Raw genomic sequence first — 26,238 nt, forward strand, 5'->3', positions numbered from 1 at the left:
GTACAAACATATGCACAGTCATTTTAAAAAAATATTTTTAATATTTATATACACAGTCATCTAGCACATGGGTGGACCATTCTACATTATTAATCTAGAATAAAATATGTAAAAGAAAAAAAAGTAAAAAAAAAAAATATTTGACTTCGTATTGTTTGTGTTAAAAGTTTACTCACTTGTTTATGTAATTATTAATTGCTTTCATCGAGCTATTTTCGAATTTTAATTATTTTTATAACATTATTTAAGAAAATTTATAAAATAAGATAAGAAGTATCGCACAGTGAGCTAAACTGATCTTTAATAGTAATATTTTATTACTTTAATCTGTTTTCTCAAATTATCTATAAGATATTCTTTAAAATACAAATAAATTATGTTAGCAAGATAATTGAAACAGTGATCTTATTTAGAAAACAAAAATACATTCTATATAGTAAAAACAGAATTTCATATCTGAGAAACTTTTTTCACATAACTTTTATAAAATTAACTATCTTAATTTTATCATTTTCACTTTAAATGGTTAAACCAGATTAACATAATTGAATCCAATTATTTAAACCTAAAATGCAAGGTCTATAGCTGAATAGTCACTTGCACATTTTGTTTTATTGTTGGTTTTTTTTTTTCCGGTAACGATGATAAGCATATATCCCAAAGTAAAATGTACAAGAAAATTATTTATTTTTTATAATATAGTTACTAATGTCATAAGAAAATAAAAAATAGTATAGTAAACTTGTGTTTTTATTATTTGGTTTGCATTTTTTATAATATTAATCTAAAAAATTAATTTTTTCTCTTTTTTAAAATCTTTATAATATATTTATTATAAAACTCTTGGCAGATTTATTTTTTCATTCTTACCCATACTTAAACTCTTTTTCTCTGTTTAACATAATTTTTTTTATAAAAAACTATTTTTCTCCTCCGTCCTTCTTTTCTAGTTTCTCATTTCATCTTTCAATTCTTTTAAAATTATAACTTAAGGTTGTGTTTGGATTAAGGAGTGAATGTGTGAGGATTTGAGGGAGTGGATGTGAGAAAAAAGTGTGAACAAAATGAAGTTGTTTGGATTTATGTATGTTAGAGTGGATGTGTGAGAAAAGTTTATTGGAATTTGTGAGTGATAGAATGGTTGTGAGGAAATTTTGATTTTTTTTAAATGTGTAAAATGTAAGTTTACAAATTTATCCTTATATTTAAAAATATTTTAATAATAAAATATGAAGTATTTTTGCATAAATTTGAGTTAATTAAAATTTTGTAATTATTTCCAATACCATTGAATAATTATTTAAACAAAAACACGAATTTTTTATCATTAACACATAATTTTTTTTCATAAAAATAATAAATTTGTAAGTGACATGATGAGTATGATTGAAATTTTAATTTTTTAATTAATGAAAACTTAAAATTACAACTTTTTTTATATTTTAAAAAAATAATTTATTTATTTATATAAATAACTATATCTAATTTTATTATATTATAATTTTATTTATTATTAATAATAAATAATTATTATTAAATATTTGATATAAAAAAAAATTATTATTAATAATACTATTATTTAATAATTTTATTTAATTTATATTTATTATCATTATTTTAAAATTATATTTTATTAATAATATCATTAAATATTTGTGTTGGTTAAATTTATTGTAATAATTAATATTTATATTTAGATAATTTTAATATTATTTTATTTATATTATATTATGTTATATATTAAGTAATCTTCTACTTTTACGCAAAGACAAAAAAAAAGGCTAAAATGGAAAAAATACACTTGCTTACGTGGCTTTCTTCAAGGTTCTTTGCAATATGAGAATAAGTAAGGAAAGTAATATTCACAGTGATCCTCTCTTCCTCTTCCGCGTACATCAGCAGATCAAAACAAAGAATATCATTGCACTTTCATCATCGTGAAGAGTACATCCTTTGAAGCAAACAAGCCTTTGTGTAGATTACTCAATTTTCGTTATAATAAATGTCACTTTAAAATAATATTTTTTTTGTTTTTAATTATTTTAATACTGTTTTCTACTATTATATAGTTAGTTGTCAAGTTAATTGATAAGAATGATTTCTCTAATTTGACTATTGACCAAAATTTGGTTTTATTTACTTGTGTTATACTAAGACTTTAAGATATTAGAGTTGTCATAAATTACGGAGATTTTATGAGAATCATAGTTGGAATAGAAAAATCACAATTAAACTTTGATAAAAAAATAGTTATATTTAATTTTAATTTTATTTAGTTATTATGTATGGATTGATACTTTAATATTATTGAATGGTGTATTAAACTTTGAATGGTCATTTTGAATTGAAATGCTAAGAACATGAAATCAAGATAATAGATGTTTATAACTCCACATTTTAAACATGTTGAGAATTTTTGAATAGGTAGAAATAGGTTCCGGATGAATTTTGAAATTGTTTTAATTTATTACATATAATTATTTTTTAGTAATAAAAATACGAGAGAACTTTTGTTTTCTCATATGAACATATGTAGTTTTCTCATATTTGTATCTTAAAAATATATCTCTCTTCATAGGGATTTAATATATACATCCAAAAAGTTTAAAAATAAAATTCAATTTAAATCTATCTAATCCTTCTGCTGCTCACTAAGGAGCTCTATTACCTGCAATCTTCCCGTGTAAATACACGATCATCACAATTAGAGAAACAACACAACCAAATAACAGGTTAAGTTAGCCATATAAAACAAAATTCTATTAAATTTCTATTTATATGCCCTTTTATTTAAAATTATTCAGGAGTCATTTAAAATATATTACTTCTACTCTAAAGGAATTTTCTAAATCCTTACATTATTAAAAAAAAAAAGAGACAATTTTTCATCAAGTCATTGAAAAAAAAAAAATTGTTACATATCTTATATTAGAAATAACAATATTTCATAATAGAAAAGTTTTATAAAATAAAATAAAATTTAAATTTTACCTATTAATATGATTTTAAAGTAATTTATAATAATGAGAATTTAGTATATTTACTTATATATTTGTTATCGAATTATCTATAATATATAGTTTCATATACAGATTTTCATCATCTCAACACAATTTTATAATATTGAGTTAAATTTAAAATTTACTTTTTAATAAAAAAATATTTTAAAATGTAAATTTGTAGTTTCTAAGAGGTCTCCACATTACTTCTTAAATATACTTTGAACATATGAACTAAATCTATATTTTAATGTATTAATACACTTTTAACATATGAATTGAAATTATTAATATGTGGTTATTGAAAAATTCCTATTCATGAAAAGTTTGAATTATCTGCACTCTGTATACTGTTACTGAATTATGATTTGATTTATAACTTATGAATTATATGAATAGACCATATTATAAAGTAAGTAATAATTATATTTATGTCTACAAATATAGAGTTTATATATAGTTCTTTTTTCGATATTGTTTCAATAATGAACTATTTTTCACGTAATAATATATTATTGTATATATAAAAAGTTTATAATTATTTGGAGTGTTAGGTTTATTTTCGAGCAAATTTGAATTTTAATTCTCAATCAAAATTATTCATTTTTTTTATTTAAAACCTAAACTACTATTTTAAAACTTTTTTTATTTGTTTTAAATAAATTCAGATAATGTTCCAATTTGTTAATTTGAACTACTTATCTATTACTTTTGCATTTAGTACCAACCAGAAATGTATAATATTCCATCCTACTAATTTTTATACGTAATAAAAAATAATTATAATAATTTGTTTATAGATAATAAAGAAGAAAATTAGATAACTGTTAACACTCGCAAGGGAGTGTCTGTTCCCTTTACTTTATTCACATTTCTTTCTTTCTTTCGACTGTGGCCAAAGAGAGAGGAGCGAGTGTTCATGGCGGATCCCTACTACTCGTATGGTGCTCCGGCAGCCGCGGACGGAGGTACTCACTGATATTCCCTGCTTTTACAAAATCCCAAATAATCTTGTCCATTTCTAATTTTTAATTCCTTTTTCGTCGCACAAACACGTATAGAACTACAAAACCAAACCAGTTTCACATGTTTTAACCACTGGATTCATAGTAGCTGTTCTGTTAGTTTCTTAAAGTTTCAACAATTACTTTTATTCTTCAACACTAAACCCTAAATGAGTTATTATAGAAAACGGGCGCACCAGTAATTAGACTCTGTTTCTTCAAAGGTTAAACCATTGCCTTACTCCTTACAATTGTCTCCATTTTAAGTGTTAGTTTTGATACAAGAAAACTCTGGGTTTTAGTCCATGATATAAAAGTTATTTTGATCCCCATTCAAAACACTAGAATATTTTGATGGTTTAAAACTGCTGTAAAACTGAAGAGAGAAAACTTTTTGATGGTCTAGAGTGCATGTTTGGATAACCATAAAATGAATGAACTTAAACCTAGAAGCAAAATTTTGTTTCTTAGATGGTATAGTCAGATCAACTTATAAATCCGCTGTAAAAGCTTTTTTTTTTGTGGTGTTAAAATATGGCAGAAACTGTGTAAGGACTAAAGGTCTTACAATTTTTACACAGGAACTAGAACTTAAAATGAGAAAACTATACCTATGAAATAAATACTTTAACCTCTTATTACGGAAAATAATGATTATGTTTTGACCATTGTTTTGGTTCTGTCAGCAAGCATTGGGAGGACCAGCTTCGCTGGTTATATTCCAACGGAGCCTTCAAATTCCACTGAATTGCGGGGTATTGGATCAGATTACCTGCAGAGAGACGTAAAAGCTTTATAATACTACTTTGAGTTGTTATGTGACCATGTGGGATGGATTTTCATTTTTAATTTTGATTGTTTCCGCAGATAGGCTTGTTTTATAGTGCTGATGATACTTTGGGATCTAGGGTTCATTCTGAGCCTGTTAAGGGTTATTCACCTCTCGCAGATCCTGAGCTGACTAAAAAACGAGATATGGCACCACTAGGTATTAGTCATGGTGTTTCTGATGTAAACAGTAAAAGAGCGTCATCTAAAAGCAGTTACGATGGCCTGCCCGCAGCAGACTCCAACATTCTGTTTGTTGGTGGACTTCCAAATAACTGCACCAGAAGGGAAGTTGGGCGTATCCTTTGTGGCTTATATATGTCTGCCTGTGTGCATTTGCATATTGCCTTTTGTTCCTGGCATAGCAATAACGAATAGGAACAAAGTATTTTGAAATTAACTGTACTGGATTTACTATACGAGATTGTAATTTGCCTTGTAAGTTTAATAGCATATGGAGATTAAATCACTTGGTGTCCAAAATAACTTTAAGGGTATGCTTGGGAGTGAAATTTTGAAGAGAAAAAGAAGGGAGGTGAAAATTCTATTGGTTTTGTAAACACTAGATAACTCTTAATTTAAAAATGAAAATATTGCCCTTCTTTCTCTCTTCCTCCAAGATACATTTCCAATATACGTTGTATTTTGTTGTAATGTTTATATGAAGCCTTGACCCATGCCCATAGATCTTTTCCGCCCCTTTATTGGCTATAAGGATATCAGAGTTGTTCACAAGGAGCCTAGACGTGTAAGTGTGTTAATTAAGAATTTCATGTTGTTTATTTTAGAATATTTCAATAATATACAATCTACTTTAATTGTCTTGTCCAGGAAAGAGAACAAATGCATATAAGGTCATGATTATTATACTTGTTGCAATATTCCTCTAGTTAATAATCATGGTAGTCAAAATTTATAGAATTGCACGATTCTACACTTCTGCTATGCCTTGACGAGTTTGTCCATACTTAAAATCTTTGCAGAGCAAAATCGGTAGACTCATAGTGTGGAATTGTAAAACGGTGGAATTGGCCTGTTTCATGAGTTTGTGTGGATCAAGTTTTTGTGTGCCAACTTTCAGAGTTTGGTCCAGTTTCTCTCTCTGTTTTTTTAGTTTTGGCCTTCTGAAAACCTAAGCTCAATATCCAAGCCCCAAAACCAACTTTTCTGTAGCACCAATACCTTCAGTGGCATCACTTCATCAACCTCTCGCACAAACTCTGCCTCCTCTCTAACCCAAACCCTAAAACTTTTGCAAGGACCATTTTGACCAGAGCTCTTCTCCACCATGTTTTAGAATTGGACTGACTCTCTGTTTGGTTCCTCTGCCTCTTTAGCTGTGGTTCACGGGTTCTCTTTCTGATTTCACTGGTTCATCTTACTAGATGGTGGAAATGAGGATCTCTTGAGTGATTATGATTTTAATTTGGATGATCTATTAGAGGTCTAGTCTAGGTGTTCATGTTTTGTGTTTTGACTAGGAGTAGTAGTCACCAGGCACCACTGCAGTATTTTAACTTGCTTTGTTTTTCATTTTTGACTTGGAATTATGAGTTCTGTATGGAGTTTAGTTGTTGACTTTTTTATGGTTATTAATCTAACATTATAAATTTAAGCTTACTTAAGTATCAGCTGTGCTATATGGAATTTCCCCTTTCTTATATATGCTATGTCATATGCATATGATTTTTATATTGTAGAATCTTATGCATCACGTTACGATTCCCCGATTTACAATTCAGTGTCTCCTTTCCAGTCTGAATAATACAATCTTGAGTTTGACTACCTTGTTAGTAATACATTAGCTTTGGTAGGTAGATATATTAACTGTAGAGTGTTAACCTACGCTATTTCGTTGTGCTTCATTTATTATGAATAATGAATCGTTTTTAAATGATCGGGATGCTGCAGAGCGGTGACAAGGCTGTGACTTTGTGTTTTGTGGAGTTTCTTGACTCCAAATGTGCTCTCACTGCCCTGGAAGCCCTGCAAGGTAATTTTTTTTCTGGATTGCATATAATTATGTTTTATATCTATGCACAGTCCTGAGGATGTTATCGAAAAAGTGAAATATGAAAGTAGGCTATTGAATAATATGGAATCTCTGATTCTACGGTGGGTTGTGGATCAAAATAGAGAGCACTAACATTTATTTATGCCAATATCCTAATTAAAGTATCAGTACTAACCCAATTATAACTTACTAAGCACTTACTCAACCAGACTTGTAACGAATAAAGAATAATCTTAAATATCATAATGACTTGACAGTTTAGATATGTAACAATTTATGTTGTAACTAAGTCTATTGTATGTGAATTGTGTTTTCACCAGAAACAGCTTCTCTGCTTTGGATGTCAACAAAAGCTATTTTTTTTATATAATTTATTCTTATTAGAAACACACACCCCTCTAAAAAAAGTTGAATATTATAAGTAAATTTCTCATATTCCATGTATTCATATATTAAATATAAATCTAAATGTACAATGTTTGTAAGAAGGTGTACTACTCCATGTAAACTTAGCCTTTGGTTGGAAATTGTCAATTTGAAATTTAAATTAAAAGGTCCTTAAACAACATATGTATGTGTGTGGGTTGTATACTCAATGGTAAAACTTGATGCAGGGTACAAGTTTGATGATAAATTGCCTGACTCGCCAACCCTAAAAATACAGTTTGCGCACTTCCCATTTCGTCTACCGTCTGAACATGGCAACAGCTTAACAGCATGATACTCACGGCTGGACATTAATTTCTTGGGTGATAATATATCTTGATGGTGCTCAGATGAACTCTATCAGATAGAGACATTCACTTTTATACTCCGAATTATAGGTTAGATCTGCCTGGCTGTTGAATATAGGATATGGGAGCAAGAAGTCTGGCAACAGGACAATTTTAATCTAAAATATGTTGATAGAATTTTCATTATCCCCTATCATCAGTAAGCCTCTCCAATCACCGGATTAAGGCCGTGGCTTGTACATTTGAGTTTTTACCCTCTTATATCTGACAATGCTTGAACTTCATGTATTTGGCTGCTCATTTTAATCTTTTATGCCCAAGAAGGGGGTTGTAACTATGGTCATGACTTGTGAAAATAATACTAATAGTTCGAAGTTGGCACAGTAGCCAATGGTAAAATAAGTATTTTTGGTCACTATATGTAAATTGAACTCTCTAGACAAAAAGAAACATGAAATTACACTTGGCCTAATCGTGACACATCCTATAATATGAAATATGTTTAGAAATAGACGGTAAAAGAACAATTGTGAATATGAAGTTCCATACACTGTTGTACTTTACTGATGACGATCTTTTTAATGTTGTATCTCCTCAATTTCTCAATAAGTGGTATTGAAATAATTAATTTAAAGTGATTATTTGTTCATGTGATTATATAACAATAAAAAATGAACCTAGGTATATGGATATTTTGAATTTAAAAACTGAGTCTGTGTGATTGAAGATTCTTTGTATTAAAACTTTTTTTGATTTAAACTATGGATTTTATTGATGTGAACTATTGATAATACACATGTTTTGAAGTAGATGTTTTCTTTTGGCATCTCTGGACATTTTTTCTCCATACTTTTTATGAAAAAGCCTAATTTGAAAGATATTTTCTAGATTTGAAAATATTTTTAAAATTTTAAAATTTATAATATAAAATTATATTTTTAATTGTAAAATTTAAAAATTATTTTCTAGATTCAAAAATATTTTTTTAACTATACAATTTAAAAAATAAAAATATTGTATTCTGAAAATTGTAGAATTCATTTATATTATACAAATTGAAACTGGAGAAAACAAATCCTAACACTTTTTATCAAAAGGTATTTTTGAAATTAAAAAAATTATGGAGTTACATACATTAAAAGTAATGAAAACATTGTCTATGATTGAATATTGATGGATATGAAAAGGATTTTGCTTGAGGAGATCAAAACATATGAAATAGCAAGGAAGACAACTTCATAGGATGGACATTATTTTGTCCTCTTAAAAAATGAGTAAAATACACACCGTACCAATATTTATCCATTAAAAGTAAACTATATAAGCATATGTTTAGTATCAATTATAAATGTAATATCGCATATATCTGCATACACATTTTTTTTGTCATCATTAAAGGTGATTGTTGGATTACAAACATGAATATAAATCTCATATTTACATAAAAATAAAGAAAAACTTGCAAATTTAATGTGTTAAGATTTTGATCAAATGTGATCAAATTTACTTATGCATTATGTACTAATGAAGAAATTCCATTGTATTTTATCTTCGTTGTATTTTAAATATATCGCATCAAAGTTCATGGTTTAACTTGATAATATGTTAATATGAGTATAATAAAATTGAAAATAGATCATGTAAGAAAGATTATTTGTATTGAAAATTTTCTTTGTTCTAAATCTAAATATGTTTTCAAAATGTGCATGTCAAGTGAGTATTCCATTAATGTAAGTTAAGAACTATACCAGAATCATGTTGACAAAAACTATTGCTTTAGAATATTAAATATCGATGGTGTTGCTAAGCTTAGAGAAAAGTATCGTTTGAGAAAAATGTAAATATAAAATTTTACATTGAATAAAATGATAAGTTATATAATATATAACTAAAATAATTTAAAAAATATTATCTTAAAATGTACTTCAGAGAATAAAAAAAATAGAAACTCAATATCGAATTACTTATAAATATAATTTCATACAATATTAAATTATTTATAAATATAATTTCATACAATATTAAATTATTTATAAATATAATTTTATACAATATTAAATTATTTATAAATATAATTTGATGCACGAGTCGATAGTTTTAATATGGAAGAGTACATTGAATAAAAATATCACCATGTGACATTTTATCATATTAAATAAATTTTATAAGATTAATTATGTTTAGAGTTAATTAAGTACACAACATTATTGAAATTGCAACTTCCATTGGCAAGTTCCTTTGTCCTGACTAGTTAGGACAAATAGTTAAATAGGTTTGGAAGCCATTCTTAAACAGTCAAATTAAAATATTAGGTTTTGGCTTATTTTATTTCTTTTTGAAAAGAAAGTGTGCAACCATCCATTCTTCACCGTTATTGTATCCGAAAAGTTCCGCTACAGATATGAAGAATGTTCTCCAATAGGCAGTCCACTTGGTAGCTGAATCATTGCCATAGGTCGATTGCATAATTGGCTTGATGTAAGTCATTCTCTGGTCCATTCTTTTGAGCCATTCTTCACTGCAACAAATATTCATTTTTTTTTCAGAAGTGATACAGTTCGAACTTGCTTTGTAAACAGATCAACTATCTGTGGAATATGACAGGATTGCTTAAAATCATTGAACAGTCAAGTTGATCTAACCTGGTTTGTGAGTAGTGTTTTCCATTTACTAGCCAATGGTTGATGACCGTAACATCATCCTACATACATCACCAAAGAAGACAGTTACAGGTGAGCAAATTCTGGACCTGATATAAAAGTGTTAAACAAAAGTATAGCGGGTACTTCTTTCTTTTTCCATCTTTTCATTTAAAGAGATTTTTTTTTTCCTTCATATAACACAAGGCAACATTTGATGGGATTCAGAAATACCATCAGTTAATAACAAAGCTGGCACAAGAAGCATAGAAAACTTACTTGAAAATAAAGAAGTAGATTTGCTGACGGCATAGTTCCTCCAGAAAAGAAGTATCTTGTAATCCAGTCATCTTCATTTTTGTCCTGCATGAAGAAGTCGCCAGTAGTAGGTAAATGAATTATATCTATGAAATGTTGAAAAGTCACTAGTTTTGTTAATGCATTGACTAATATAACAACCAACAGATCATAATGGCCAAGTTGTTTAATGGTGTTGTATTGGGTTCACCTCAAAGTGGTAGGCAAATGCTTTGTGGCAGAAGTAATGCACAAATAAAAGGCTATCCTCTTTCATCCATTTGGATATCTTCTTGAGAAGCTCTTTGTAGTTCTTCATATGCTGCATCAAGGTCAAAGCTGACTCTAAAATACAAGAAAAAACGTGTGTTTGACCCTAATTATTTATTCACAAATTCTAACCTCAAACATTTCTATGGAAAATATTCTGTCATAAGAAGCCTCCATTTCAAACGTGCTAATATCAGCAACTATAATATTCATATTTTGCAGCTGAAGATCTCTGACAAGAGAGAAGAAGAGTGTGATTTTGACCATCATGCAATATTTATTTAATTAGCAAGCTCAATATCGGTTCCACCTATCTCATCTGTTTAATAAGATTTTTGTGAGCCATATGGCAATGCATAAGGCTTTAAAGCAAACAATGGGATATCAAGCAGCATACCGGCACTTCTCCTCAATATAAGCCTTTTGAGTTGTTGAATTGCAGATTCCTGTAACTCTGCAGTTAGTGTAGTTCTTGGCAATGTATAAAGCCAGCGATCCCCAACCACATCCCACATCAAGTACTGTGTGACCATCTTTGAGGTTTGATCTCTCGCAGTACAGTTTCAACATTGCTTCTTCAGCATCTTCCAGCGTCATTGAGGCAGAAGAGAAATAGCAACAGCTGCATCAGTTCATGCATTTGGGAATGTTATATTAGCCATAAGGTTGTGAGCGTATTTTACCATTTTTCTTTCATGCACACATACTTGTCAGTAATTTATTTTGTCAACAACTTAAATCCCTCGTATATTCATTTTGCAACAGAAAATGACTTTCAGTTAAAAGATATTTTCTCATCGTCTGCTTCTATTTTGAGATCCTACCTCAACAGTGCTATATGTGGAGAGACTGAGACATCAACTTAAAAAAAAAAAAAAAAATCGAAAACAGAAATCAAAGAAACAGGAACAATATCTGCTAATAGCATAAAAATCAAAGGAACTTTTAAGGTAAAATTACCAAACGACAACAAATTCATCTTAGAAGTACCTGTATTTGAGATTGCTTCCAAGGACGAGCTTGAAGAAAGCTGTTGGTAATTCATAATGTTGAGATTTCGCCTTCTCAGTGTTGATTGCTATCGGCATCTCTTGTAAAGCTGAAAGAGCACGAGACATGAAATTCATGGTCAAACTGTTCACTCACTGGACAAAATCAAAAGAACTATAAAAGCAGATAATTACATTAACACGTTGCAAGATAATGTTTCGTTATTCTTCCTTTTTTGATTCCTAGAGAGTTCTAGTGAATGATTATGGAGAAAGTAGTTATAATCGCAACGAGAGAAACTGAGAAGGTAAGAAATAATACAATGTGCGAAATGTAGGAGGTGTGAAAGCTGAAGATCTGAGGATGTGTTGGAAGAAGAGCGAAGGCGAGTAGCCAAAAGGACGCGCGTGAGTCTCCTGGTGACGGCGTCAGGGAGCAGGTTACGCTCGAGTGCAGACAGCATGAGCTTCACCGTAGCGCCATATGCAAGCTGCATCATCCCTTCCATGGAAGCCCACGCGCGCAAGGGAACCTTTAGTGCAGAAGCAAGAACGCCTACAGTTCCACAATTCTCCTACTGTGTCTTATCTTCTTCCACTTATTATGTGACTTTCCATTTTCCTCTACTCTTCTTTCTTTCTTTCCTTTTTGTCATTTTCCAATTTCTGCCCATTTCTCAATGATAATATAAAATAAGTAAAAATTATTATTATAACGGTTATTAAAATTTGCATTAAAGTTATAAAACAATAATACAAAAAGTCAGTTATAAACATTAATTTTCATTTATTATTATAGTTACATAATAGGGAACTGAAATAAGTATAGTGGTACTTATTTATTTAGGATTGAAGTTCTCTTATAAAATGATATTATGGTTTTAAATATAATGAAAAACTAGATTGTGATTAATTTATTATGTTATATAATTTCTGAACTATGCAAATAAAGAATTTCGAAAATTATTTAACTAAAAAACTGAGAAGACTAATTTAAGAGATAAATTATGTCTTTATTTATTTATTTTGTGTATTTTACGATGTAACCTCACTCTTAATACTTTTTAGTTTAGTTTGTTATGTTATATAAATTTCGACATCATGATAATACTTTAGAAAACTATTCAACGAATATAAAAGTTATTTAAAATTGTTTTAGTTTGGAAATCACTTATGTATTATAATCAATTTCTCCAATAAAAAACAAACATAATAAAATTATGGTCTCAAAATCAATTTCCTATATATCCCCTTTCATATATACAAAGGTTTAAAACAAAATATTCAAAAATAAAATAAACATTTTCATCCTCCAACTTTTCACTAAAGAGTTCTATCATCCGTAACATCATATGTTCCCGTGTAAATAAACGATTATCTCAGATTAAAAAAACAACCACAAAACAAAGCAAAGAGTAAGCTAGCTATATATATTTTTTTATATAATTTCAATTTCAAATTAATAAACATGATTCATCAAGTCTCATACATTTTCTCAAACCATCAAGTGTCTATTAAAATTCATCTTTCACATGTCATACTCCTACGGACTCACAACACATTGACACTTGATTATACTTCCAGAAGACTCGTGTATTGAAATTAGAATTCTGAGACTTGCACCTGTCATACTGCACAATCATGCACATAAACATCTCAATATCTCATCATCTCGCATCATAAAGTAAATACATATGACTCGAAAGAACATATTATATTTCAAACCTCAAACAAAGTCATATGAACCTCCATCGACTCTCACCAACTGAATAACTTCATTTATGTGATTTCGTTATATTAGTAAAGTCAGGATCGTCTCATTGGATCGGGACATGACATATCAATACACCCTGATAACAATCTTAACACGATATTTCCTTTCCTGAAAATACTATGTTTTAATCACACTTTCATATCATTCCATACCTCATGTAGCACATCAATACACCAATCAATCACATCATAATTTATATTTTCAAAAACAATCCAAATATATCTAAAAATTCATTTAAACACATAACTAAGTTCCTTTAATTTTATTTCTAAATAAAATTTAGATTTTTCAATGAAAAGCAATAAGCAATATAAACTAGGTTTTCAAAATCCAAAATAAAAATTTTAAGTTTTTTTAAAAAGGATCTAGCTTGAGCGAGAATTTGCTCGCTTGAGCGAGATTGGGTTTCGCCCAAGCAAAAATTCCCTTGCTTGAGCACGCAAAATTGATGGGAAAAAACGCACGCGGAAGCAATACACATAATCACGAATCAACTGCAGAAAATAAACAACACAGAATTTAACGTGGTTCGGTCGCCAACTGCAACCTACATCCACACGGACAACTATTAGGTTTTCATTTAAGTCCTGTTGCACACCAATTACAAGTACAATGATTTCTTTAAATAAAAATTATAAAGGGGACACAATGATTAAACTCACTCACTAAACATGGTGTCTAGTCAGCCCAACCCAATTGATCATGACTTCATACCCAACAATCTTCCACTTGAAGCCACAGAACAATGTTCACCTGCGTTTCAACTGTGTACAATGATTAAGCCCACTCACTAAACATGGTGTCTAGTCATCCCAACCCAATTGGTTATGGTTTCATACCCAACAAGAATTTCATCATAGGCCTCGCTTGAGCAAAAATGGACATGAGAGCACCCCATCTTTCTATTTTATTCTCGCTTGAACGAGAATTAGCTCACTTGAGCGAGATATGCAGAGAAATCTGCATAATTAGGCCTAATTTCATCATTCATAGTCAATTAAAAACAATTTCAATAACTCATTTCACTTCAAAATTAACTTACTCTATATTAACTATACAAATCAACCAATTTTTCAAATTCAAACAAATATTTTACCGTAATTCATCCATATCAAAATCAACATATTCACATTTTAATTCAAACAATATTTTACATCACTCATAAACAATCAATCCTGCAAACAAAATTTTGAACTAGTGACCATATCACCCCCACATTCAGATCTTCTAGCTTAGAGTTCTATTGAAAATTTAAACTAGCCCCCCTTACCCGAACTTGAGCAGATACTCATTAAGAGCTCCAAATCTATCAAAAGTTTAAAGGTCACTTAACATGCACCAAAGAGTCTTGATCACAAATCTAACTATACCACTAGGACCCTAAGCTAACATATACTACTTATGAAGATAAAAACATCACATGCAAGATTAAACTAAAGGCAAACCTAAACAAATCAAAACCAACTCAAAGGAAAAGGAGTCAATAATGAACTTACTCTATCTAAAATTTTGATCAGACAATGTTGTAGAGTTCATTGCCAGGAATTCAATGAGAGACTCGATGAACGAGGAGGTTATAATCCTAGAGAAAAAGCATAAGAAAAAGGGAAAAAAATAAATTTTTATAAAGATGATGATTCTTTTAAAATGAGACCTGAATAATTGAATTTCTAATTATATCAACTAAAACTATTTTTCTTGGTAGTAATAAATTTTACTTAAAAATTGAGAATTTGAATTTTTTTGTATTTTAAATTTACATTTTTTAAAGAGAAAATATATTTTAAATTTACATTTTTTAAAGAGAGAATATTTTCTTTTAACTGGACTGTGATTGTAGTGTCGTCGACTTGATTAAGGCTAGACATTATAATAAAGATTATTTTGTAATTTAAATTGTTAGAATGTTTAACCCACTATAGTTTCTTCTTTGATTTATTTGAAGTTTTTCAATCAATGTCGTAGAGATTATTTTTGTGCAAGTGTAATTTTTTTTTCAATTGAGGTATGACATGGATGTTTTCAGTGATTTCTTTTATCATTGATAATGATGTCCGGCCAACATTAATTAAAAAAAGTCAATAATAAATTCTCAGTCATCAACATTTTGTAAAAATAACATGGATTAATATTAGCTAAAATAATTGTAGTCAACTTCAATTTAAAACAATTTCAGTTAATATGAATACTTTTTTAACAGATATTAGTTGAAAAAATCTAGACTAACTTTGATAAAAAAAAAACTAACATCAATTAATATTGACTACTGATATTTAAATAATTTGTTGTGATAATTATTCAAACAATTTTTTTTACTAAATTTAAATTATCTTATTCAAACAAAATATTCAAAATTGAGATTAATTTAAATTTAATATACTTATATGTTTTAAAAATCATGAAAAATTATATTTAAACATAGATAACTTTTAGAAAAAAAAAGGGGGGATTTTAGGAGATTAGGTGATTAGACGGTTAAAGAAGTGCTGCTTGTGATTCAGAAGCAAAATCCATTGCAAAATATAGCTACTACTAGTGTAAATAAAGAACAGAATAATTAATAATTGCAGCACATATAAAACATAGGGGTACAGGGACACATCACGAACCATAGGGTCGCAATGCCCAAAGGCTTGGGAAAATCTCATTGCTCACAGTTGTATCAACCTTTATTCATCTTCACCAAATCACCATCTTCCAATTTAACTGTCGTGCTATTTCATCTTCTTAGCCCTTAAAGTTCAATACTAACTCTGATATCTTCCACATGAGAGCACATGCAGCAGCAATCGAAACCTCAAAACTTCATAATTTTCGACTTAACTGTTACTCGGATGAGTATGGGTGCCTACGTAGGTTGTTATTACGTACCTCGGATCATCCTTCTCCCTTTCAACTGTCTTTTTTACTGAACAACCGTCTACTGAACACTTGTAGTAGTTCCTGCAAAACAAAATTTATTATATAATTAACAAAGTTGTTCAATATACATGAAAGACTCATATGAATCATACCTTGGATTGGGGCTGTTTTTCACCTTCTTCTTTCCGTACTTCCTCCACTTGAACCCGTCATCCATTATTTCTATCTCTGACTTTGTTTTGAACGCAACTCTATCTCTCACTTCTTTCTTCTCATCTACGTCTGACACAACCAAACACATACAAGTTGAGAAAAACAGAAGGTCTAAAGAAAGCATAATTTATGAGAAGTTGCTGATCATATCAATTCCTTTGCTATGAAGAGAGCAAAATAAACTTCATTTCAGGAACTTTGTTTACTGGTAGAAAACTCTTCATGGTGGCTGCTACTTCCTACAAGGTCACCGACTTCATTGGCTTGATCAGTGTTAGGGCTGAGAACATGCCCTGAAACAAACGAATCGAGCTCATCACATGCCAATTGATCATCATCTAAATTCAGGTACTCATAGAGCTCCGAAGGCCATTGCTTGCTGAAATCACTCTCAGGTGAATCCGGTGGTTTTGGATTATTATCACTCATTTTTGGCACCATTGATACTAAACCAATGAACTATGGTGCACATAATATAAACTCCATAGCCTTTTCTCTATGAAGCAGCTTCATTGTGACCTTCCTACGAACTACATTAGGAAGCTTCAACGGATAATATATATATATATGTATGTATCACAGCACATAAATATCTCTCCTCTTAAACATGATCATCATAGAAATAGTTTGATGGAAAAATAATATGTTAACATGTATCTAGAAACAAATCGGTAGGTATCCATTAGAGTCAGTTAAATATGGAAGGAGAACATAAACCGAGAGTGGGGCATGTCTGGGATGACTCAGGAAGACTTTCTATAGACATTAAAGATAACCAAGGAAGATAAAGTATCACTAATTCTAAAATATAAACATGATTATGGTATATAAGTAATTAAAATATGAATTTTAAGGATAGCTCTTCTTTTCATTATAAGTAATTAAAATACAACACTAAAAGAACTAGATAACAACTATAATTAATTATTATATCCACTATATTAAATATTATTTTAGAAAAAATATTAATATCGACATAATATCTAAATTTGTTCCTTTGCCCTTCCAATTGCTATGATCGGTACAAGAAAATCATGAAATAAAAATTAATCACAATCTAGTTTTTCATTATAACCTAGTTCTAACCATATTTATTTCACTAAAATTGTTTATATATTGTGCGTAATTAATGTTATGATTAATTATTATATTTAAAATAATTTTATTCTTAAAAGATATAACATTTTAATACGTTAAAAAAAATATAAATTCTCTTTAACTTCTCCACGTAAAACTATATTCGACATATAGGAGTACAATTATTTTTTTGGAGATTCAATAATAATAATAAGACCTGAACATAATGGTTGATGTTTTGAAAATATTTTTAAGAAAATTAGTGTTTTTCTATATATACTCTTTATCTGTTTTGCCTGTTTAAATAGAATTTATCTTACATTATTAATTTTACTATCTATGAACAAAATACCTACCACAAAATTATAAAAATCAATAAAAAAAAACTATTTATACACATTTTCTATAACTAATATAAATTTCAGTATTATTTTTCATTTTAATATTATCACAACAGTAATTTTTTTATCATAAAAGAAGTGAATATCCAAAAATATACACGAATGTGTTTCCACTCGTATTTTTATCTTAACTATATAATTAGTATTGTCTAAGGCAATCTTTTATACAAAAATTTCAGTACATTTCAGTATGCTCAGTTTAAAAAGGCAAAACTGGTTAAAAATTGATAAATCAATTTTAAAAATTGATAATTATGTAGCATTTTTTACTAGCTAAAAACTAGTATTTTATGTTGTGCAATGTATAGAATTTATATTTGCTGTTTTTTATACAGTTAAAGTTTACAATCATAGGAAGTTCCGACGATAATGTTATATCGAAAACTTAATTCCCGTGTTTCAAATAATATTCCAGAAACTCGTTAGTAAGATGCATAAAAAAAAGTCTTTCAGATTTTAAATTGCAGAAATATGAAAAATAATCTTAAAATTTAAATTTGAAAAATATTTTTGCCGTTGTTTTGAAATTTAAATTCCAAAATAATGAAATATAAAACACATGAATAAACTTATTGCTAGAATAGATATTAATAAAGTCAAGAGTTAACAATTTTTTTATTCTGGAAAATTTAGAATGAATCTAAATTTGGTTCCTGAAATTTGAAAAACAATTATATATCCTTTAAAGTTATTTTTTTTTACATATCTTCAATGCTTGAAGATTAAAATATATTTAAAAAAAATAAAAACTTCAAATATATTTAAATTAATAAAATAAAAACCAGATCCACTCTAAATTTGATTAATAAATAAAAGCATAATTTAACCCTATAATTAAATAGAGAGATATGCTTGAGAAAATAGAGGTGCGAAAAGACACAAACTTTATAAAAGAGGGTGTTTCTTCCTGCACCTTAACAAACTTCTCCCTGCACCCATTATTTTCGTAATTAACTGTCTACCCCTTTTAAAAATAACTTCTAAATCACTCTTTTCGAAATGTTTCATGAACATATTTTCTGAAACACACTTTATAAATTTCGTATTTATCTTTACAGAAGATAAAAAATGTGTTTCAGAATAGTTTTTTTTTTTCTTTTAGATTTTTTATTCTAGAAACATCTTTTGTTTATGGGACACCAATCTACTGTCAAAGGTAATTTGAGTATTTCGAAGAATATAGGTACGCAAAAAGCAAAATATAGGGATACATGAAGAAACACCCTACGAAAGAATCCAAAGCCCGAAACTCAAAAGAATAAGACAGTTTCTCCTTGCACCATATGATTTTCTATACGTACCCAAAATAAACTTTTAAATCCAACATTGCCCCTGTGATGTTTGTTTTGAAAAAAAACTGTAGACGAATGCTTGGTGTGCTGATGGTGGTGTATAGAGGGTTGCTATGGTGGTGGAGAAAAACTTTCACTCTTACTTGCGATGCATATTATTTTGAGGTAAGAAACTAACTACCATGTTCGTTCTTTGATTTTTTTTAGCTAAGATGTCACTGGATCCCGATATCCAAAAGTCTACATGTATGGCTACGGATGTAAGAATTTGGAAGTCATTGTCACGAATTCTGGATATAGAAATTCAGAAGGTAATTTTTATTTCCCATATAAGCTTCCGAATGGACATATCTAAAAGTGAGTTATGAGTTTTGGATATCCATATTCGTAAGTGTTTTTTGAGTTATGGACTTTCATATCCAAAAGTTAGTGATGAGTTACAAATTTCTATATCCAAAATGGTTTGATTAAGCTTATGAATATTAATATCCAAAAGACAAATGTTGCTCATTAAGGATAGAGAAGACTTTTCACATAATGCTGTTAGGTGCATGTAAAAAATGGTGCGGTGCAGGGAGAATCAGTCAAAGAAGAAATCCAAATATCCCACCACCTCCATACTTTCTCCCTCTATCTCCATAATAATTGTAAAAAAATCAATTTTAATTTTTTTAAATTTTTTAAATAACTCTAAATAAAATATAAACTCATATTTTAAAATAATCTCAATTGCACTTCCACATTTCATATCTCTTTTCAATCTCCAAACACTTGTAACATTTGAGAGAGTAATTGTACTCGATGTTTCCCAATATTGAGATAATTTTGTTGACTTTTATATACATTTTTGTATGTCACTATTTTTTTAAGGTTTTGTGGTTTTTAAAAAAAATAAGCGAACAAAAACATAATTATTATCAATAAAAACACCACAAAAAACTTACTTCAACCATCCACGTTCAATACAAGCAACCACCACAACTTAAAAAAAATAAAAAATTTAAATATATTAGGAAAGATATTGTTAAAATTATAAAAATATAAAGGTGTGAAGAGAAAAAATGGAGGTATAGGAGGTTTTTGGCATTACTCAAGAGGGCAATTACTTCTCGAACTTCTTGCACCTCATCAAATGTGTACCAATTTATTGTATAAAATGAAAAAAAGTACCCTGAGATATAAATAAAAATAGAATCCATTATCTGGAACTTCTGAATTTTAGATTTTTATTTCCAAAATATGTTTCCAAATTTATGTTTTTGAAATTTCTTTTCTTAAAAGTATTTTTTATTTTATTTTAAAATTTATTTTCTGAAATGATATTTTAATTTTCAAAATCTATTTCAGAATTTTATTTTTGAAACACAATGTATTTCGAATTTATTTTTTCAAATTTACTTTTTGAATTTCAGATTTTCATTTTGGTTGAAAAGATCGAGTGCAGATCACAGTTTATCAGGTTCAAGAAGAATTTCTCTTAACAGACAGTAAAGACGACACTAATAGAGTCGTCGTTTCAAGCAAAACAAACGAGTGACAAAAGGTTGTGGTTCGCCGTGTAAATTCAGTGCAATGCAGAGACCCAAAACAAAACGCCGCAATTCTTTTCCTCCGGAGCTTGCCAAAACCCCTAAACCCCTGGGAATGAAGAAGGCGAAGAAAAGTGTTGAAGAAAATGGGGGAAAGCTCAGGGGTGCGGACAGGTCAGCGTATTTCGCACGCAGAGAGGCAGCGAAGATTCTGAGAGTGGTTCTGGAAGGAGACGCTAAGCGCCGCGCTTCTGCCTCCATCAAATCCCTCATCTATCAACCTTCTGTTAGGAACAAGAAAGCCACCTTCGCTCTCCTTTGTGAAACCCTAAAACGTAACTAACTAAATAACTACCTATCTCTCTCTGAAATGTATCATTTCATTCACGTGTTCGGTGTTTCGTCCGCAGATCTTCCCATCATCAAGGATGTCTTGGAAGCTGCTTCCATTCTCAACACCAAGTGGAAGGTCATAAATCGTAATAACTTCACCGCGCTAACTTTGTTTCTTCTTCGTTTTTACTTATTTCTTAACACTATGTGTGGTGTATTGTTGATTTTTGCAGAGGCAACAAGAACTGGTTTATATCATTGTCTATGATATCCTTTTCGGCCAGGTGAGGTGTTTTTCTGTGATTGCGTGTAAGGACTTGTACTTCTATGACTTCTGCAAATCGAACTAGTTACTCAAGTGGTTATGGTCAATCTTGAAATTTGTAGGCGGTTCCACTAGTTGGTGATGCAGAGAAGTACCTTATGCGCCACGAAGGGGCCCTGCGTTCAGCTCTTAAACAACTTTTGTCGCAGAGAAATGTGAAGACTGTTAAACAGTTGATTGCTCTGCATGAAGTTCCAGGTCACTTTTGACATCTTCCGTTTTTTATGCATTTTATTAGATGTTATAGTTTGTGGAACTGGTGCTCGTAACAGTTGATTCCGCAATGTTTTGATTTCGAAGTTGATGCTTTATAAATTATGGTTTTGAAATTGTTACATTTTCAATGGATGCTCTTATGCAGATGTTTCGGTACCTCGGTATGTTCGCGTGAATACGCTTAAACTGGACGTTGATTCTGCCTTGTTCGAACTTCAGAAAAATTACTCGGTAATTTGGTCAAAATATTTCTGTTCTGATGATCAATATTTTATATTCTAGTCGAAATGTTTACTGAAATACATTTCTTTTTATTTTTAGGAATGTATCTAACTGAATTCATAAAAGAATCATCAGGTGTACTTCATTGATTTAATCCACATTTTTGGTTCATAAAGATTATTCATTTGTTGTATTAAATAGGTTCAAAAGGATAATCTACTGCCTGAATTACTGATACTCCCACCAGGCACTGATTTACACGATCATCCTCTTGTAAAAAATGGCAGTATCTTTATGCAAGTAAGAAATTACTCTTTCTTTTTATTTTATCTTGTAAAGAAGTTATCTATATCATTATCTGTATATAGGTCTCATTGGATGAAAAAGTTAATATCTTTTGCTATTTAAGAAACATATTGGCATGACAATTCTGTTTGCTTGTTTTTCTTTCTTTTATAATCTTTTTGCTAACATGGAGACAAACTTATGTAAAGGGTAAGGCAAGTTCCATGGCAGCACCAGCTCTTAGACCTCAACCAGGATGGGAGGTGAGTTATTGCTGCAATGCATAAACATTGAAGATATGAAAATTTGATTCAATCATAGATGCTTTCTTCTTCTTCTTTTCCCTTGTAAACATCACTTATTTCCATATAATTTCTATCCCTACCCCCTTTCTAGGTTTGGATCTTTCTACATTGGGCTTGCAACTCTTTCACTTATTTTTCCTCTTGGCAGTAAATTGTTAATTAAGTATCCTTTTTCATGTTTCTGTCTGTCTTTCAATATTTTTCATAGCCAATTTAGTAATTAAATAACAGGTCAGGCAAAAAGTACAAAGAAAAAGTAAAACTGACGCGGTCATAACATGTGGGAATCTCTAGTCAATTAGTTTCATGAGTAAGTGTAGCCCATAATATCTCATGCAATGTAACTTGATGAGACGATTTTCAAGTAGGAGTGAGCTATTGCTCTGAAATTAGAGGTGTATGTTTCCTTTATTGTTTAACAGATTATTCGTGTATGTTTCCTTTACCGTTTAACAGATTATTCTCTTTGTACGGGCCAAATTCCTTGTTAGATAGTTGGTCATCCTATTGGTGATTCAGGAATACTGCAGTATATTGTATTTAAGCTGTTAAATTGTGTCTGCAAAATATTTGTTTTGGCTTCTATTTTTAAAATTCTTCTTTTGCTTAATATATTAACATGAAATGTTTTTTTCTAATTTTACTTGTATAAGTCCTTAGGAATTTTAACTTCGAAGGATAGCAAAGAAATGGCCAGGGTTACAATATGTGAATTAATTACTAGAATAGAAGTGAGCAACCACTCTGTATGTACGTGCCATGTGCTTGCTGCCTGCTCTTTTTAACTGTCATGTTATGAATGTTCAATTTGTAAATTACATTATAACTATAAAAATCAGTTACATAAAAAAAAGTAATGTTGAATCCATTAGATACTTTGTTAGTTATTCCAATCCTTCCTAATTGCACACCTCAAATGTATTTGAAGGTTATTGATGCATGTGCAGCACCGGGAAACAAAACTATTCACCTTGCTGCCCTTATGATGAGTAGGGGAAAGATTATAGCATGTGAGCTGAAAAAAGAAAGGGTTAAGCGTTTGAAAGACACTATAAAGCTATCTGGTGCTTCTAGTATCCTTTGCTGTTATATCTAGATGCTTACTGAAGTGTCTCGACAGTAAGTGTCTCGGATGTTATTTAAAACGACAGGCTATTCTAGTTGTCTAGAATCCAGGTCTCTTTTCTGCATTTACTGTCTCCACAGCTGGCAAGCATTAAATTCTGAGATTATTCTTTTTTAGTTAATTTTCGGTTGGTGGTTCTAACTGTCAAACTTAACCCCAAGCTCAGACATACAAGTCCTGAATGAGGATTTCTTGAACATAAATCCCAAGGATCCTTCATATTCTAAGGTGAAGTATATGTATATTTCCTCCTCTATAGTTAAATATTTTTGTTTCATTGGGTATATTGGGATGGCTACTAATAGTTTGACTGATCTTGTATTATCAAAGTGGACCTTATAATCAATACATCTGCAGTTTTCTTCTAAACTTCAATAATTACTATTTATGAAATGTTTTTTTTTTTTTATGTTTTGTGCATTGCAATAAGGAGTTACCGATATGTATTGGTTTTGAGGGTCGAGAGTTCTGGCTTTCTTTGTTGGGCCTCTGTATGATGAAGTTTTGTAATGTGATGAATGCTTCTGGGAACTTGGTTCTGGAAAAATGTACACCAGAGTGAAAGAGAGATTTTGTCTTTCATTCATATTTTCTCCTATTAGAGGAGTTAAGCTTCACTGAATTGCTAATCTTAATCTACTGTTGTTAGAGCACAAGCTATATTTTTTCTTATTGGAGGAGTTTACTCTTTTTACTAAATGGCTAATCCTTATGTTGTAAGAACCTATTATTTTTCAAAGTCCTGTAATAGCATGAGGTTTTTATTAATCGTGTAAGGAAAATACAATTTGTCTAGAGGTTGTTTGTTACTTTGTCTTACTGATTGCAGTTTTATTTAGTTCATCTGTGTGTTTGTGTGTCTGATCTGATTATCATTACATCTATCATGACAGGTGAATGCTATTCTCTTGGATCCTTCCTGCTCTGGTTCTGGTACTGCTGCCTCAAGACTAGACCATCTGCTACCATCTAGAACAGCAGGTTAATTTATTCTACAATGTAGATTGTATCTACCTAGATGTCAAACTCAACGCATGAGTAATGCTTGTAAAATTATTTACTGGTGGTATTGATAAAAAAAACGGTTCGCATGTAAAAATGTCATAAAAGTCAAGCTTGGCCATAATACACTATCAATTAATGTCCCGTAAAGTATTGAACAATTTTTAAAATTTTAATGCCAGATTAAGTGTGAAAATTTTCTTTATTTTTTTGGTATGACGATTTACTTTTTAACTGTAAACATAGGTCAGGATACTGATATGGAAAGATTGAATAAGCTTGCAAGTTTCCAGAGAAAGGCTCTTCAGCATGCTTTACTTTGTAAGTTAGTTCGTTTCTTCCTTGTCACATCATTTTATCAATCTTCCTGTTTCTATATTTTTTTAGAAACTTAATAACAGTCGCCAAATTCTTTGTTGGGGCATATAAGTATACAACCGAGTAATATGTATCCGATTTTAAATTATTATAACACTCATAGTCTATTTTAAAATTTATGTAATTATAATTTTTTTCATGACTATTTGACATTGAAAAGAAAAAATAAATTCAATTTTAATAATATCAAGTTTTTTTTTGCAAAAAGAAATATTTAATAAATGTTTGGATGAATATGATATACTTGCTATTCTATATAGACATTAAGACACAAATTTCATATACAGGAATAAGTATGAATTTTTATTTTGGGGAAGTCGTCTCTAATTCAAGGTCCTTAAAGAATTGTCTATCAACCAAATTCAGAATGAAGATATCATTCCTTAATATACAAATGTCAAATATGAACTTAGGATTTTAAAATTTTTGAATTTTTCCGAAATTAAGAAATGTTCCAAAAATTAGAATTATTTTTATTTGGCAGTTCCAGCTCTTGAAAGAATTGTCTACAGCACATGTTCAATAAACCAAATTGAGAACGAAGATGTCATCAAATCTGTTCTTCCCATTGCCGAATCACATGGATTTCACTTGGCCAAGCCCTTCCCCGAGTGGCAATGCCGTGGTCTTCCAGTGTTTGAAGGCTGTAAGTACTAATTTTAGACAGCAGCAACAGTTCCTGGTCTATCATTGTTTTGCACTGTGATTTCTAACTCTTTCCTTTTGCCTTTCAGCTGAATGCCTGATTCGGACAGATCCTGCTAAGCATGGTGAGGGTTTCTTCATTGCTTTGTTTGCTAGGAAAGATGCGATCTCTTCGGAGAGTTCAAATAAGAATAAAACTACAATTTTGCACAGCACTCCCGGAATTAAAGACGAGCAAAGAAAGAAGAAACGCATACCGTTTATTAGCACTAACCCATTCAAAATGTGGTTGTATGATCAATTGATGTAGCATCCGAAATTGGAGGTACAAGGAAGTGAACAAGATAATATTAGAGTACTCCATTGAAATCCGTATAAAATGGTTTAATTTTTTTTTTATATAAAACGTTATATTCTAAAATTATTCTGACGGCATTCGACCATTTTCTTTCGTGGCCAATATTGATCGAGTACTATCT

The 26,238-nt window shown here is 29.9% G+C and overlaps 4 protein-coding genes across 7 annotated transcripts; 2 read left to right on the forward strand and 2 right to left on the reverse strand.

Annotated features, from left to right (window-relative positions):
• The first annotated feature begins 3,728 nt into the window (after nt 1-3,728).
• On the forward strand, nt 3,729-7,916 carry LOC137821721 (nuclear speckle RNA-binding protein B). Its single transcript, XM_068626455.2, has 6 exons — nt 3,729-3,967; nt 4,690-4,787; nt 4,871-5,129; nt 5,518-5,579; nt 6,743-6,824; nt 7,460-7,916. The coding sequence occupies exons 1-6, from the start codon at nt 3,919-3,921 to the stop codon at nt 7,564-7,566; spliced, it is 657 nt and encodes a 218-aa protein (XP_068482556.1). The 5' UTR covers nt 3,729-3,918; the 3' UTR covers nt 7,567-7,916.
• Nucleotides 7,917-9,720: 1,804 nt separating this feature from the next.
• LOC137821764 ((S)-coclaurine N-methyltransferase) lies at nt 9,721-12,435 on the reverse strand. Its single transcript, XM_068626510.2, has 8 exons — nt 12,097-12,435; nt 11,776-11,884; nt 11,183-11,407; nt 10,918-11,017; nt 10,727-10,837; nt 10,498-10,581; nt 10,222-10,280; nt 9,721-10,097 (listed from the first exon to the last, which is right to left on the reverse strand). Exons 1-8 carry the CDS (start codon nt 12,281-12,283, stop codon nt 9,905-9,907), a joined length of 1,068 nt encoding a protein of 355 aa, XP_068482611.1. The 5' UTR covers nt 12,284-12,435; the 3' UTR covers nt 9,721-9,904.
• Nucleotides 12,436-16,044: 3,609 nt separating this feature from the next.
• On the reverse strand, nt 16,045-17,117 carry LOC137821331 (putative WRKY transcription factor 50). Its single transcript, XM_068625879.2, has 3 exons — nt 16,830-17,117; nt 16,563-16,692; nt 16,045-16,491 (listed from the first exon to the last, which is right to left on the reverse strand). The coding sequence occupies exons 1-3, from the start codon at nt 17,062-17,064 to the stop codon at nt 16,368-16,370; spliced, it is 489 nt and encodes a 162-aa protein (XP_068481980.1). The 5' UTR covers nt 17,065-17,117; the 3' UTR covers nt 16,045-16,367.
• A 3,456-nt stretch (nt 17,118-20,573) lies between these two features.
• Nucleotides 20,574-26,180, forward strand: LOC137820846 (S-adenosyl-L-methionine-dependent methyltransferases superfamily protein). 4 transcript variants are annotated; one of them, XR_016515582.1, is made up of 13 exons: nt 20,574-21,257; nt 21,333-21,391; nt 21,489-21,539; nt 21,643-21,778; nt 21,942-22,027; nt 22,220-22,318; nt 22,513-22,566; nt 23,537-23,681; nt 23,901-23,962; nt 24,628-24,715; nt 24,988-25,057; nt 25,599-25,760; nt 25,849-26,180. XR_016515582.1 is itself a non-coding variant. In XM_068625128.2 (13 exons), exons 1-13 carry the CDS (start codon nt 20,966-20,968, stop codon nt 26,067-26,069), a joined length of 1,530 nt encoding a protein of 509 aa, XP_068481229.1. In that variant the 5' UTR covers nt 20,574-20,965; the 3' UTR covers nt 26,070-26,180. The 4 variants fall into 4 exon arrangements, 3 of the variants coding, with proteins under 3 accessions (XP_068481229.1, XP_090151449.1, XP_090151448.1); XM_068625128.2 differs by having other exon boundaries at nt 24,983-25,057; XM_090295322.1 differs by having other exon boundaries at nt 20,859-21,257; nt 21,333-21,401; nt 24,983-25,057.
• Nucleotides 26,181-26,238: the final 58 nt, after the last annotated feature.

This window comes from Phaseolus vulgaris, chromosome 9 (genome assembly GCF_051622355.1).
Source record: "Phaseolus vulgaris cultivar YP4 chromosome 9, ASM5162235v1, whole genome shotgun sequence".
NCBI classification, from domain to species: domain Eukaryota; kingdom Viridiplantae; phylum Streptophyta; class Magnoliopsida; order Fabales; family Fabaceae; genus Phaseolus; species Phaseolus vulgaris.